The 13376-nt window shown below is 34.2% G+C and overlaps 2 protein-coding genes across 3 annotated transcripts; both read right to left on the reverse strand.

The window, feature by feature from the left end:
- Window positions 1-1229: 1229 nt before the first annotated feature.
- LOC111446447 (WAT1-related protein At4g08300-like) lies at window positions 1230-3643 on the reverse strand. Its single transcript, XM_023085273.1, has 7 exons — window positions 3397-3643; window positions 3238-3300; window positions 2990-3106; window positions 2637-2877; window positions 2393-2551; window positions 1726-1877; window positions 1230-1649 (listed from the first exon to the last, which is right to left on the reverse strand). The coding sequence occupies exons 1-7, from the start codon at window positions 3591-3593 to the stop codon at window positions 1463-1465; spliced, it is 1116 nt and encodes a 371-aa protein (XP_022941041.1). The 5' UTR covers window positions 3594-3643; the 3' UTR covers window positions 1230-1462.
- A 3505-nt stretch (window positions 3644-7148) lies between these two features.
- On the reverse strand, window positions 7149-13376 carry LOC111445753. 2 transcript variants are annotated; one of them, XM_023084216.1, is made up of 4 exons: window positions 13030-13376; window positions 12857-12946; window positions 8134-8223; window positions 7149-7796 (listed from the first exon to the last, which is right to left on the reverse strand). In XM_023084216.1, exons 1-3 carry the CDS (start codon window positions 13279-13281, stop codon window positions 8149-8151), a joined length of 417 nt encoding a protein of 138 aa, XP_022939984.1. In that variant the 5' UTR covers window positions 13282-13376; the 3' UTR covers window positions 7149-7796; window positions 8134-8148. The 2 variants fall into 2 exon arrangements, with proteins under 2 accessions (XP_022939984.1, XP_022939983.1); XM_023084215.1 differs by having other exon boundaries at window positions 8129-8223.

The following is a 13376-nucleotide window of genomic DNA, read 5'->3' on the forward strand; positions in this document are numbered from 1 at the left end:
TTTTTTTTTTTTTTTTTTTTTTTTTTTAAATGTAGCGAGATTTTTATATTACATAACGGATTGGATTCGTTATTTTAAAAGGAAATATTATATTTTTTAGTTTTAAAATTATATTCATAATTTTTCGTTAAATATATTCATATAATTTGATTAATTAATATATGTAGAATCTACTTTGGGTTTAAATTAAAGTGATTAATATTTAGGAAGCTACCATATTTGTATCCCTTATTATTTTTTATATATTTATTTATAGTAATTTAGCGGTGTGTGTGAGATTATGATCGGTTGTATTGCACACTCGAACGTTTGAAAGTATGACGTTTGCATGAGATACTATATCTTCAGTTTCTTCCACTGTATTTGCAATATACATTTAAAAGTTCCAAATCAACTGCGAAGATCTTGATTTTGTGTCTACAGTAGTTAACAGGTATCTGTCTCTCATTGCAAAACGACACAAGAATACGACAATCGATTGTAATACGTTTATGTGCAGTTTGGCTTCAGCTGGACCCAAAAGGATGAATTGTGCGTGGCGAGTCTCTACGAGCTCTTTGCTCGTCCACACGATAGATAAATTCGACAATGGTGGCTTCGTGCATTGGTAATGTGGTGTAACAACCCAAAGCCACCGGCTAACAGATATTGTTCTCTTTGGACTCTCCCTTTCGAGTTTCCCCTCAATATTTTTGTTTTCACACTCTTTTAAAAAAATGTTTCGTTTCATTTTCCAACTGACGTGGGATCCCACAATTCACCCACTTCGAAGGGTTTCCCCTCAAGGTTTTTAAATTTCATTGACTAGGAAAAAGCTTCTACACCCTTATAAAGAATGTTTCGTTTCCTTCCCTAACCGACGTGGGATCTCACGTGTAGCTTCTCCAATACAATATACCATTTTCACTTCCTTCGAGCTCCTCCCTCCTTCTCTCGAGTTCAACAATACGTAGAACTAAAACTCGAACCCATAGTCTAATCTTGTAATCGATCATGCATGTGTTTATAAGTTAAATTATGTCCAGGCTGACTATGATATCCCACATTGGTTGGGGAGGGGGAACGAAACACCTTTTATAATGGTGGTGAAACATTTCCGTAGTAGACGCGTTTTAAAAACTTTGAAAGGAAGTTCGAGAAGGAAAACCCAAATAAGACAATATTTGCTAGTGGTGGGCTTGGACTGTTACGTGACACGATCTAACCCATCAAAATCAAAATATACATAGAATTACATGATTTTTTTTTTTTTTTTTTGTAGCATCGTCATAATGAGCTTGAAAGCGTAATATCTACGAACATAAGCGAAATCACGTATATTTTGTATAATTAAACACACCAACATTTATACATTTATATATATATATATATATTGTGAAGATAGATGGTGATCATGAGAAAATTAAAGTTAAAACGAAACCCCAAAAAAGGTTTATAAATGATTCAACGGCTCTCACAACCATCACGCCGGTGGAGCTTTGGAAGAGAAACGCTCGTTGGTGGCGGCCTCGGCGGTTTCCGGCTCGGCGGTGAGTGGCAACTCCGTGGCGGCGCCGCCCTTTTGACTGGTTAATTTGTTGAGATGGTCCTTGGCTTTGCCCCACACCACTAAGTAAAGCCCCATCACTATGAAAAAGGCTCCGATTATGCTGCAACCAGAACAAGAACAGGATTAAATATCATATTATTATTTTTAAATTAAATTAAATTAAATAATTAATTTACCTTCCAAGGTGAATTTGCTCTGCCAGAATAACGAAGCCAAGGAAGGCAGTAATAATCATGCAGAGAGGGGTAAAAGAGGTAACAAAAACTGGGCCACGTTGCCGAATTACCACGCCTTGAATATAATAAGCAAGCCCAGAGCATATCACACCCTGAAATAAATTTAAATAAATTAAATTAAATTAAAAATTAAAAATAATTTTTTTATTTTTTTATGTGTTCTCCGTTTACCTCATACATACATACACATATACATGCATGCATACCTATGGAGAGGTTGGTATGTATATATATAGATATATATTTATATATATTTGACTTATTGACAAATATATTGTATTTATTTATTATTTGATTTTCAGATCAAAATATATATATATATATTTAATTTTTACGGTAGGTAAATATACTGTATTCATTTATTGTTCGATAATTTAATTGATTTTACGATCAATATATATATTTGAGTTTTATTATAGGAAAATATATTGTATCTCATTTGGTAATTTATTTGATTTTTTAATTTTTTAAGTGTGATTTAAGTAGGGTGGTTTTAGCAAATATTCTTACGGCTTACTTGCTATATTTAGATTTTAGCAAATATTTTTACTTTTAAATGGCGGGTGATTTAGGTGGGGTGGTTTTAGCAAATATTCTCACTGCTTACCGTATAAACTGCGGCAAGAAGACGGGAGTCCCAGCCGATGACCCACACGCTAAAATCACGCTCCATAATGAGCGTGACAATGGAGCCCTCCACCGTGCCGGAGATGCATATCAAGGCGGTAAGCGACAGCTCGGCCGGGTACTTCTTCAAGGTGAACGACTGCGTGGGGTCGAGCAGGGAAGCCATGAGTTTTAGTTTTACGTATAAAAATGAAGGGTTTTTGAGGAGTTAAAAAGAGAATTACTTGCAAGATGAAGAAGCCGGACCAGCCGACGATGCTGCCGAGGAGCATGAGGGTGCCGAGGACCCAGTGTTGGTCGGCGGACTCGCTGCTGGTTTGTTGGGCGGCGTGGTGGCCATGGGCGTGGAAGATCTCGACCACCGGTCCTTTGTATAGAGTCATCACCATGGCTCCGCCGATCGTCACCATTGTTCCGGCCACCTTTGCGATGCTGCGAATTTTCTTGAAATTCACTGTTTCCAGCCTGGTTAATCAATCACACCAATTAATTTTTATTTTTAATATTAATGATTAAAATTAATTGAATTATGTGAAATGACCAAAATTAACCTCCCGGTAAAAAAGTAAAAATTAACCTGAAAACGAGAGCCATAATGAAGGTTACAGCGGGGAGAATATTAACCGTAGCAGAAGTGAATGTTGCTGAGGTAAGTTTTAACCCCACGTAGTAAAGATTTTGATCCAACACAGGCCTGTTTCAATCCAAAATCATAATAATAATTAGAAATTAAAAAAAAAAAAAAAAAAAACAACAACCTTAATTTATCCGAAAATTAAAATACAACATTAATAATGCTAATAAAATTAAGTATATGGTTATTACTCGAGGAAGCCGAGGAGTAGTATTCGAGCAAGAATGGGAAATGTCATCTTCGGCCTTATTTTCCTATAAAAAAAAAAAAATCAAAATCAGCATCTTCGCGATTCATTTAAATTCAAGGCAAATAATATACAGCAAAATACGTAGAGGAAGAGACTGAACCTCTCGAGAACGAAAGCGAAGGGGGAAATGACGATGGTGGCAACAAGGTGTCGATACACGGCGAGAACGTAATGGTTCATGCCCTTTTTAAGGCAGAGCATGGTGATGACGTACATCCCGGCATACCCGAATTGCAAGGAAATCATAGCCAAATAATGCTTAATTTTATGAAGCATTGCACAAATTTGAGGTACCATTTTGTGTGTGTTGTATGGAGATGTTAGGAAGAGAAGAGGATTTGAATGGTTTGAAGGTGGTGACAAAAAGATAAGACCTTATGGGCTTCTTATAGCTCATTAAAGCATATACAAAATAAAGCTAAAGCACTAAAAATTTGGTTTTTTTTTTTTTTAATTAAATTAAATTTTTTTTATGTTTTGTATTATCCACTTGGGAATTACATAAATTAAAATATTTGGTATTCAATTAATGGTTTTGAATAGCGACACCACTAATTATATTAGATAATAAGAAGTAATATAATATTTAGTATTATTTTATACGATAATTATGGATAGATGTGTTTTAATACTGTGAGGCTGACGGCGATACGTAACCGGTCAAAATGGACCTTGGGCTGTTACAAATAGTATGAGGCCAGTCACTAGACATGTAGGGCTCTGGTTAGAATAGGGCTAGATTCTTTCCATGGTAAATGTGTTTTAAAACGTGAGGATGAGGGCAATACATAACGAGCCAAAGTAGACAATATCTGCTAGCGGTTGGTTTGAATTGTTACCTTGAGTATTGACACATCCATCGTTAAATTAGGGTTATTTGTGTTCATTTTGTCTGTCTCAAATATAATTAGTTGAATCTACCACACGTTAAGTTGTTTTATACCTAACGACCTAGATCCACAGCTTTACTTTTTGGGCTTCCCCTCAAAGCTTTAAAACGCGTCTACCTAACGACCTAGATCCACGGCTTACCCTTTCGAGCTTCCTCTCAAAGCCGAAAGTTGAATCTACTATACGTTAAGTTGTTTTATACCTAACGACCTAAATCAACGGCTTTCCCTTTCGGGCTTCCCCTCAAGGGTTTAAAACGTGTTTGCTAAGGGAAAGTTTCTACACTCTTATAAATGGTGGTTTATTTTCCTCCCAAACCAATGTGGGACATCACAATCCACCCTCATTCGGGGTCCAACGTCTTTATTGACACACCGCCTCGTGTCTACACCCCTTCAGGGAACAGCGAGAAAGCTGGCACATCGTCCGGTGTCTGGCTCTTATACAATTTGTAACGACCCAAATCCACCGCTAACAGATATTATCCTCTTTCGGTTTTCCCTTTCGGGCTTCCCATCAAGGCTTTAAAACACGTATGCTAGGAGAAGGTTTCCACACCCTTATAAATAGTGGTTTGTTTTCTCCCCAACCAACGTGTGGAACATTACAGAAACATTCGAAAAGAAAAAAATAAAAATAAAACAAATAAATAAATAAAAAAACAAAATTTAAGGATATTTTATTAATTTAACCTATAAATAATTTAAACTTTTACAAATACAAAATACATTTTTAATATTCTATTTTAATATGATATATATATTAAAAAAAAAGTATTATTAATTTATTTTATTATTGAGCAATAAATAAAAATTATGATAAAGTATCCCAATAACCAGTGATTAAGCTATATAAACATTAATTATTTAATTAGATATTTATTAATTATTGGACGAAAAAAACCACTTTAAATAATTGGAATATTAGTGGCCGACTTTTGTTTGTGGCTGTAAATAAAGTGAATCCGATTCATATAAAATTATATCCCAAACATTAATACAATTATTGTCCAAGGGCAATTCCGTCATATTGCATTAAAAAAAGCTATTCCACGTGAAAATTAAGAGTTAAAAAATTGGGAAAGTAAATGAATATTCTTGCTTACTTTATTAAGATATTTAAGTTTTTTACTATTAGTTTATTAATACTAAATTTAATGACTAAATAAATCCATTATTATATTAATCCATGGAATATTTGTTTTTCGATTTTATTTATCAATAAAATATATATATTTTTACAATTTTTTAGATAAAATTTTTAAAAATATTTGTTTTTGTTAAATATTTAGTAATGGTAAATACTTAGTATAATATTTATTTATATTTAAAATTGTTGGAGAATTTGGCTTTTTTTACAATACATCAAATAAAGTGTGACACATTTTAATCATTAATTAATAAAAAATTTGAAAAATCAATCCTCTAGGATTCCATGGAGGAGCCAGGTGGTGTGTATTCCACATAGGAGGCTAATTGGCGGACACGTCACTAAATCATTTGCAAATAAGACGTGGCGGGGAAATTATTTATTTATTTATTTATTTTTCTTGTGGATGAAAATAAGTGGGTGTAAGCATTAATTATATATTTGAGAAATATTAAATTTAGAACCAGAAATAAAAAAGAAAACAAAGGATATATCATACCAATATTTAGTTTTTTTTTTTAATATGTGATTTATGATAAATATTCAAATATTGGTTAATTATTGTATTTATTATTATCATTTTTAATTACAATGGCGGTAAAATAGAACCGAATGGATCTCAAAACTTTAATACGTAAGATTTAATCATGTATTTAAATTTAACACCGATGATGGCACGTAAATACTAAGACTAAATTCATATTGATTTGTATTAATTAACTATTTAGACTTTGCAAGTTAGAACATACCTGAGAATGTTTTGGAATATCACACATTGATCAATCGAGAGATTCAACAACTAAAAGAAAGATCGATTCTTTGGGATCCTTCCTTTCTTCAAAGGGAAGGAACAGAGATAGAATCAGACCGATTCCCTAAATGCTTTTCTGGATATTCCTGAATGCCTCGGCTATTCACGGAACGTGAGAAGCAGATGAATAATCATCCACTAACGAAAGAAATCGAAGAATTTCTCGGGAATCCTACAAGATCCATTCATTCTTTTTTCTCTTACAAATGGTCAAAACTTCATATAGGTTCAAATCCTATTGAGAGGTTCACTTAATCCACCACATGGGGTGTGAAAGTTTTCTATTTATAATCAAATAAATTACAAGGATATAGAAATAGAACAATAAATGGAAAGCTAAGTATGGTGAGGATATTTGCCTATAATAAGATATCAAATATAATATATATATATATATATATATATATGGTAAACTATAATTTAGTACTAAATATCCTTAACAATATCAAATTCTAATTAATTTATTGATCTAACTGGGTACGAAAACCAATTAAATCTCAACAATAATTCACAATTATATGTTAATTGATACGAGAATGAAAGTGTAAGTATCGCACTTCAAAATAAGGAAACTATTAAGCCTCATATTCCAAGTTCCAATTAGTAAGGGAGCAAGAGTCCAACAAAATTATTCAAAACTTTAATAAATCACTGGTGTATTGACCTGGTGTCATGCATGAATGAATAATTTAAGAACATATCAAATCCCAAGAAAATGAAAAAAAAAGGGGGGGAAATGGAGCCTTTATGAAAGTCCTGGCAAAGAAGACATGCATATTATATGCAATATATGATGAAGTGCCCATAATTCAAAAGCAAAGTTGCCATAAAGTGAGGATTGAAAGAAGGGGTGAAAGTAAGTTGCCATTAATCTACAAATCCCAAAAGGAATCTAATCTAATTATTGGCCGAACTTTCCTTGTGTAAAATAGCAAGTAAGAACCCCAAAGCAAGAGACTCCATGTACATAAAGTTCTTCAAACAATGGTTTTTTTTTTTTTATCCTGTTCTTCAAAGGAAGTGAAGTGAAGTGAAGTGAAGTGAAGTTTGCTGTAGGGATCAAAGAAATGATGATTGATTGATTGATGGTTAAGCCAATCAAAGATGCAATAGAGGAAAACAAAAACAGCCTTGTTTGAAATGGCAAGGCAATCCAAATTCTGAAAATGGTTTCAAGAACAGAATCTAACAGTAAATTTTCAGGATGGGCAAAATAGATCATGTGGTCGGCGGAGCGGGAAGTCGGGGAAAGGACCATCCTACCCTTCATGAAAAGAACTATTGGGTATACCCTATTTTGCAACTTTAAAGGGATGAAAGAAGCTAGGTCATATTTCGTAGCTAAAGGCTTCAGTTTTTTGAACTGTCACAATATAAGAAGAGATCAATTCTAACAAAAAAGACGGGTTTTTGCAAGTAACCAAGGAGAGATTGAGCAACTTACAAGTTTGGAACTCTGGTAATAATTCAAGTGAGAGAGATACACCGTGGAGATAGGAAACCTACAAAACTTTCAATTGAATATTGTGTTTGCTCATGTTAGCAACTTTTGACCAGGCCAAATTCTCTCCTTTTCTACACCTTTTTCCCTCCCCATCCTCCCTTTTTATGCAAACCCTTTTTCTGAAGCATAAACGAATGTCTAGTCACTGTCACAAAAAAAATGAAAGAAAGAAATTAGTGAATGAAATAAAGATTAGGAATGGATGGCGTATTTGAATAGATTATGATAATGGTGGTCACTAATTTCATGCAAAGAGAAATATAGTCAAATATGGTATAGTAGAAAGTGAAAACGACAACATATATATATATATATATATATATATATATATATATATATATATATTTTGTGAATAAAAGAATCCATGCGATGCATCTCAAAGGGTTCTCATCTTTTATCTCAAGTTGGAATAAAAGAATATTTATGTTTTTCTTCAAAAAGAAATTAAAATACAGCCTGAGGTTAGAATTTAATTACAGAACCAGAATGCTTATCTCCTACTGCAAGGCAGCTGCTAGTTTCTTCTGAATGAGCTCCACCCCGAGACGAGGAGATAGCCGAGGAAGAGTTTCCTGGTATAAATGTTCATGTATTAGTAAGGTAAAAATTAACCTAAATATTCAAAAGAACATGCTCTAAAGTGCAGAGTTTCTATGTGAATTTCAGATTCAGGAATGATTTAATTGCACACGAAAAGGGACCCAATGTGTTTAGCATTACATGGAAAATATTAAAAGCACCCCAAAAAAAAAGGAAAATGAAAGGATAGAATATCTCTGAAGTCTAGAGTCTGAGGAGAACTTTTGAACAATATTACGTCAATTTGCTATCATTTGACACGTGGCACTGTTGTTAAAAGGAATTCCACCAATTAAAGCAAGTTTCCATTGATGAAAATTGGGTCAAAAGATTAATAATACAAAAAAGGAATCAACACCCATCAGCGAGCAACGAGTCAAGATTAATAATACAAAAGAGGAATCAACACCCATCAGTGAGCAATGAGTCAGGATAAGCTAGTGCCTGTCTGCGAATGCTTTTGTGTTGTTAGTTCATGACAACACAAAACAGAACATATGGAAAACTCAAGAGACCAAAATTTATGTGAACAGAGCACAAAAACCACAGAACCTAGAGTTTGCTAACTTGCCGTCTGTGTAACTCTAAATATATCTGAATATTCTCCAATGTCAAGTTACACAAACGGAATATATATATATATATATATCTATAATTTTACAAGAGACAATTGCATTGATGATTGAAATTTACAAAAGGGATGTATAATCCATGGTGTTTACAAAAGACCTTCACAAGTTGCAATGAGGGAGGTATAACTATAGGAAGTAAAAACAGAATAATTGAGAATATTACTCGGTATCTAACAAAAGGAAACACATCTTTTCTACATACAAAAAATGAACAATGGTTTATCATAAACTTTGAGATAGTAGCAGGCTAAATTTCTACACCCGAGCTCCAATAAATACTAAACCCAGTTTATGGTAAAACAATATAATTATACACCTGACCTAGATTTCTAACTCTGCTTCTATACCTTGCCAGTTACAAGATATCAGAAATACATGAAACGTGACTACTTTAGCAAATTACACAAAAACAGATTGCCTAGATTTATAAATCTACTGTTATCACATATGGGACATTAGAAAATACATGAATTCTAATTACTGTTTAGGGTTAAGAGGTCAAACATCAAAGGAAAGATAGTCTTGAATGCTTTCATTTAAAAGAGAAGCCTTTGTAGATAAGAATATCTGAAGCTAATCATATGATTACTTTAAGTACATAGATTATCATAATTTTGAAAATTTACATGCTACATAACATCCATAAATTAGTGGAAACAAATTATGATCCAAATTTTATTATAGGGACTCCAAGAAAAGACAATATACCCACAGAATAATCTCAATGTTAGAAAATGTTCATAAAGTTCTGGATTGACGTAAGGAGAAAGAAAAAGTTTAAATTAAACTATCAACACAAACTCAAATCGTACAAGGCAACACATAAAGGGTCCAAAAGAAGGAACGAAAAGATGAAGACATTAGACCTAAGCAAACTGACACACGGCATAAATAAGTCCGCAAGAATGCTGGAAAACTAAAAGAAAAAATGAACGATTGTCCAGATAAAACATCTTAGAATCAAACTATACAAAGGGAACATGAAATGTTAAAAATTTATTATTGAACATATAATTTTAATAATCACACTGCATAGCTCTTTGTTTTCTAGGATTGCAAGATTGTTTAATTTATTTTCTAAAAAATTTGCCAGAAATAAGTATCAAAATAAAAAAATAATTATCTGAGTCAAGATATTATAAAAACAGAAAAAAATCAGATTAAAAATTATTGGTATAAATACAATAAATGAAAACTACGTTTATCCTCTTCCCCTTTCCAAAAAAGGAAAAGAAAAGAAAAGGTGAACAAAGTAATGTAAGTGACAATTCGTCACGAACTTTAGGAGAAGAAAGTGCAAGGTTATAATTGGGAGAAGAAGTACACGGTTACAAATGTGCAAATAATTCCAAACGGCAGCATAGGCTACCATGTTAGGCAAAGGTAGTCGAGGCAAAAAAACATATTCCATTTGGCTTGAAGAATTTCGAACAAAAATTATACCAAAAAAAAGTCTTAAGAGTCATAGTATTCCTCAAATAATTACGTTAATATTTTCACTTTTAGTAAATGTAGCAGTTATATTACAAAATCACATGTAGGTAGAGATTTGAACCGACAACTTCTTAGAAGAAGTAGAGATGATTTAACTATTGAGCTATTTTCATGTTGACAACTTGACATTGGTCATATACTTTCAAAAATTTGAGTTATGTTATATTCTTTCCATAGATTTTTGTGATTACAATCCTTTCCTTCAATAGTTGCCAATTGAGAAGCAGTTTTGTAAGTTGTTTGGCCTGTTGGGAGGTATCTTCTTTTCTTTCAAGAGAGTTTTTTTTAGTGATTTTTTAACTGAAAGTAAAAAAAAATGTACACTAACAAGTGCCGAATCCGGATTAAGCTATATTTTTTTTTGATGATCAACAATAATAATAATAGAAAAAGTCTAACGCCCCACATCAACCGGTGTCCAATCCGGATTAAGCTAGCATGAGTAGTTGAAATCTTTCAGTGAATTGAATTGACTGTCTAAAACTATGCTAAGTTTGGAATCATGTCGTGCATGGTGTTGTATTGAGAAACGTGAGGAATAAATCCTAACCTAAAATTTGTGATTTGATAGCAATGGCACCTAAAACTAGAGGTGGAATTAGCAGGCATCGTACAAGGGGTGGTAAAGCACAAACCACCGATGTTCCCTCTCAAGAGACGCCTGAGATAGAGGCAACCCAGGTCACTGCGCTAGACATGGTGACACACCCGTCACATAACGTGGTGACCATGTTGAAGGGGATGCAGGAGAATATTGGAGTCATCAAGTGTCGAATCCTAAGCATGAAGCGCTACAAAAAGGCAGCTCTCAAAGCGACACCTATTGAGCAACAACTCCCTCTCAGTCAAGCCAGGAAAGAGATGAGCAAGAATAATTGAACATGAGTAATACACCTCCCTCAGGGGGAACTCCCCGTGGGTCCTCACGACTGGAAGGTTATTAAGTTTTGGAATCACACAAAACCAAAAAAGAAATAGCTCAACATTTTGTGCTCATTATCTTTACTAGATTTTCTTTAGAGATGCCACCTAGGTGACAGACTTAATCTCATCGACTGACCTCCATTGGTTGAGGGATGGTTAAGGAGAGAGATGCATTTGAATGCTTTCCAAATGGTAACTGGCTTCTAACATAGAGATGAAACTAATATGAGAGAATATTCAGAATGTATGGACCTTTATGTTACTTGTATCTTCATATACATTACTTTTTAGGGGAACCTTGTTTGAAATTTGTTAATTCACAGTAAAACCCTTCCAATAGCTTACTTGTTTCATATTTCCCGCCGCAAAACGAAACCAACATCACAATTGGTTCACTTCATACTATGAGTCCCAGGAAGGTATAGCCCTAGCCAGCTAAGTTTACAGAATACTTGAGCAATGGAAATAAAAAGGTACATCTTTCCAACATAGGAGTTTCCATTGAAATAGGCCTCTGCATCTTTACCAATAGAGCTTATTAATGTTATCAGCCCAATTCCTAAGTTTAAAATATCATGTAGTTCAGAAAATTCATAAGACCTATATATGTGCAAATCTGTGGAGCTCATTCAATTGTTACAGCATCATTTCAACAAGCCATCGTTGGTAAAGCCCTTATGATTGACCGGTGTTCAAGAAATGTTATCAGTAAGATTACCGTGGATCTAAGTGAGCTTCTACGAAATCCGTTCACCAGAAGACTTCTTTTGTTGCACGTCATGTTGAGTAATAATTTTCAGTATGTTTCATTTATGAAACAGGAAAACAATATGACCATTTAAACGCTTAGGTCCCATACTGATTCCTTCACAATGTAGTACAACTACCAACTCTAACAGTCACACTTTCAAACACCAAGGAAACCTATTTGTAGAGGAGACCTTCTATTTAGATAAGGTCGTGGTACACAATGTTTCAAACCTTCACTGAAGAAGTGAACTATTTAGTGGTTCAGTATCCTAGTTGAAGGGGTTTTCTTCTTCTTCTTCTTTTCCTTATATTTTTATTCTTTTTACACTTAAAGTGACCTTGGGGACTCAGAGTGGCTTTGAATTATGCAGGATGACTATGTCGAGACAGATTAGGGAGAGAAAAACTAAGGAAGCAAAATACTTTGAACAGTCAGTACAACAAATTATTAAACCAAGGAGATACAAAACAATTTCCAGTACACTGATAAAACCTCCCTCGTTGAACTAATCACAATCCCAGCTGGATTCATACTTATTGTCATGTATAAACTTAAATGAGGACAGACGATGAGGTGACCAACTCATAGGAACTGATAAAACTCCACCGTTAAATGCAAGAGCAAGGGGTTAGTAATCAATCTAGTGCAACAAGGACTTAAAACACAAGTGGAGGGCGAAAGCATCTCGAGCATTTTATAAATCCTATGCACAGTTCTCCATTAAAAGCCCCAGAGGAGCTCCACAAATCTGTAATTAGACACACTCCTTCCCTAATAAGTTAAGACCGTCAAAATACAACGAATGAATGAATTAACAGAACCAACCTCCGAGCCATCAGGTAGAACTTTCGCCAGCACAGGAATCTCATACTGGTAAGCTCTCTCCCATTCAGGATTAGTGGTAATATCCCTCACCTACTCAAAACCAAACGACACAAGTAAAAATCATCGCTGGAAACAGGAAACGAATCACAATGAGAGAGGAGTGAAATGAGTACCAGTAAATCAACGTCGTGGAGAGAATCAGGGCCGGCGAGCAGAAAGGCAGCCTGTAGTTTTTCTTTAAGCCCATCGCACAAACAGCATCCAGGCTTCGAGTACAGAATCAATTTCCGAGAGGAAACTGAAGAAGAAGAAGAAGAAGATGAAGAGAATGAAGCTGCAGGAGTAAGAATCCGACGGCCTCTTTGCGCTGCTAGCAGCAACGTTGAAGAAGGTCGCGACATTATCGCAACAGTCGCAGATATCATTCTTCCCGATTGGTCTCGAGTTCCGGTGATTGGAATTGGGTTCCTTCGACGGGCAATCTCCTGCCGCTGATAAAAAAATAAATATTTTTTTTTTT

Source organism: Cucurbita moschata, unplaced genomic scaffold, assembly GCF_002738365.1.
Source record: "Cucurbita moschata cultivar Rifu unplaced genomic scaffold, Cmos_1.0 Cmo_Scf00008, whole genome shotgun sequence".
Classification (NCBI taxonomy): domain Eukaryota; kingdom Viridiplantae; phylum Streptophyta; class Magnoliopsida; order Cucurbitales; family Cucurbitaceae; genus Cucurbita; species Cucurbita moschata.

Coding starts and splice junctions, on each gene's coding strand:
- LOC111446447 (XM_023085273.1), bottom strand. CDS start 3,593: ATGGTACCTCAAATTTGTGCAATGCTTCATAAAATTAAGCATTATTTG. Junction 2,878..2,989: donor ATTATGGCTCTCGTTTTCAG/GTTAATTTTTAC, acceptor TTGATTAACCAG/GCTGGAAACAGTGAATTTCA. Junction 2,552..2,636: donor CCGGCTTCTTCATCTTGCAA/GTAATTCTCTTT, acceptor GACCCCACGCAG/TCGTTCACCTTGAAGAAGTA.
- LOC111445753 (XM_023084216.1), bottom strand. CDS start 13,281: ATGATATCTGCGACTGTTGCGATAATGTCGCGACCTTCTTCAACGTTG. Junction 12,947..13,029: donor TCCACGACGTTGATTTACTG/GTACTCATTTCA, acceptor GGTTTTGAGTAG/GTGAGGGATATTACCACTAA. Junction 8,224..12,856: donor TTCTACCTGATGGCTCGGAG/GTTGGTTCTGTT, acceptor CATTTATACCAG/GAAACTCTTCCTCGGCTATC.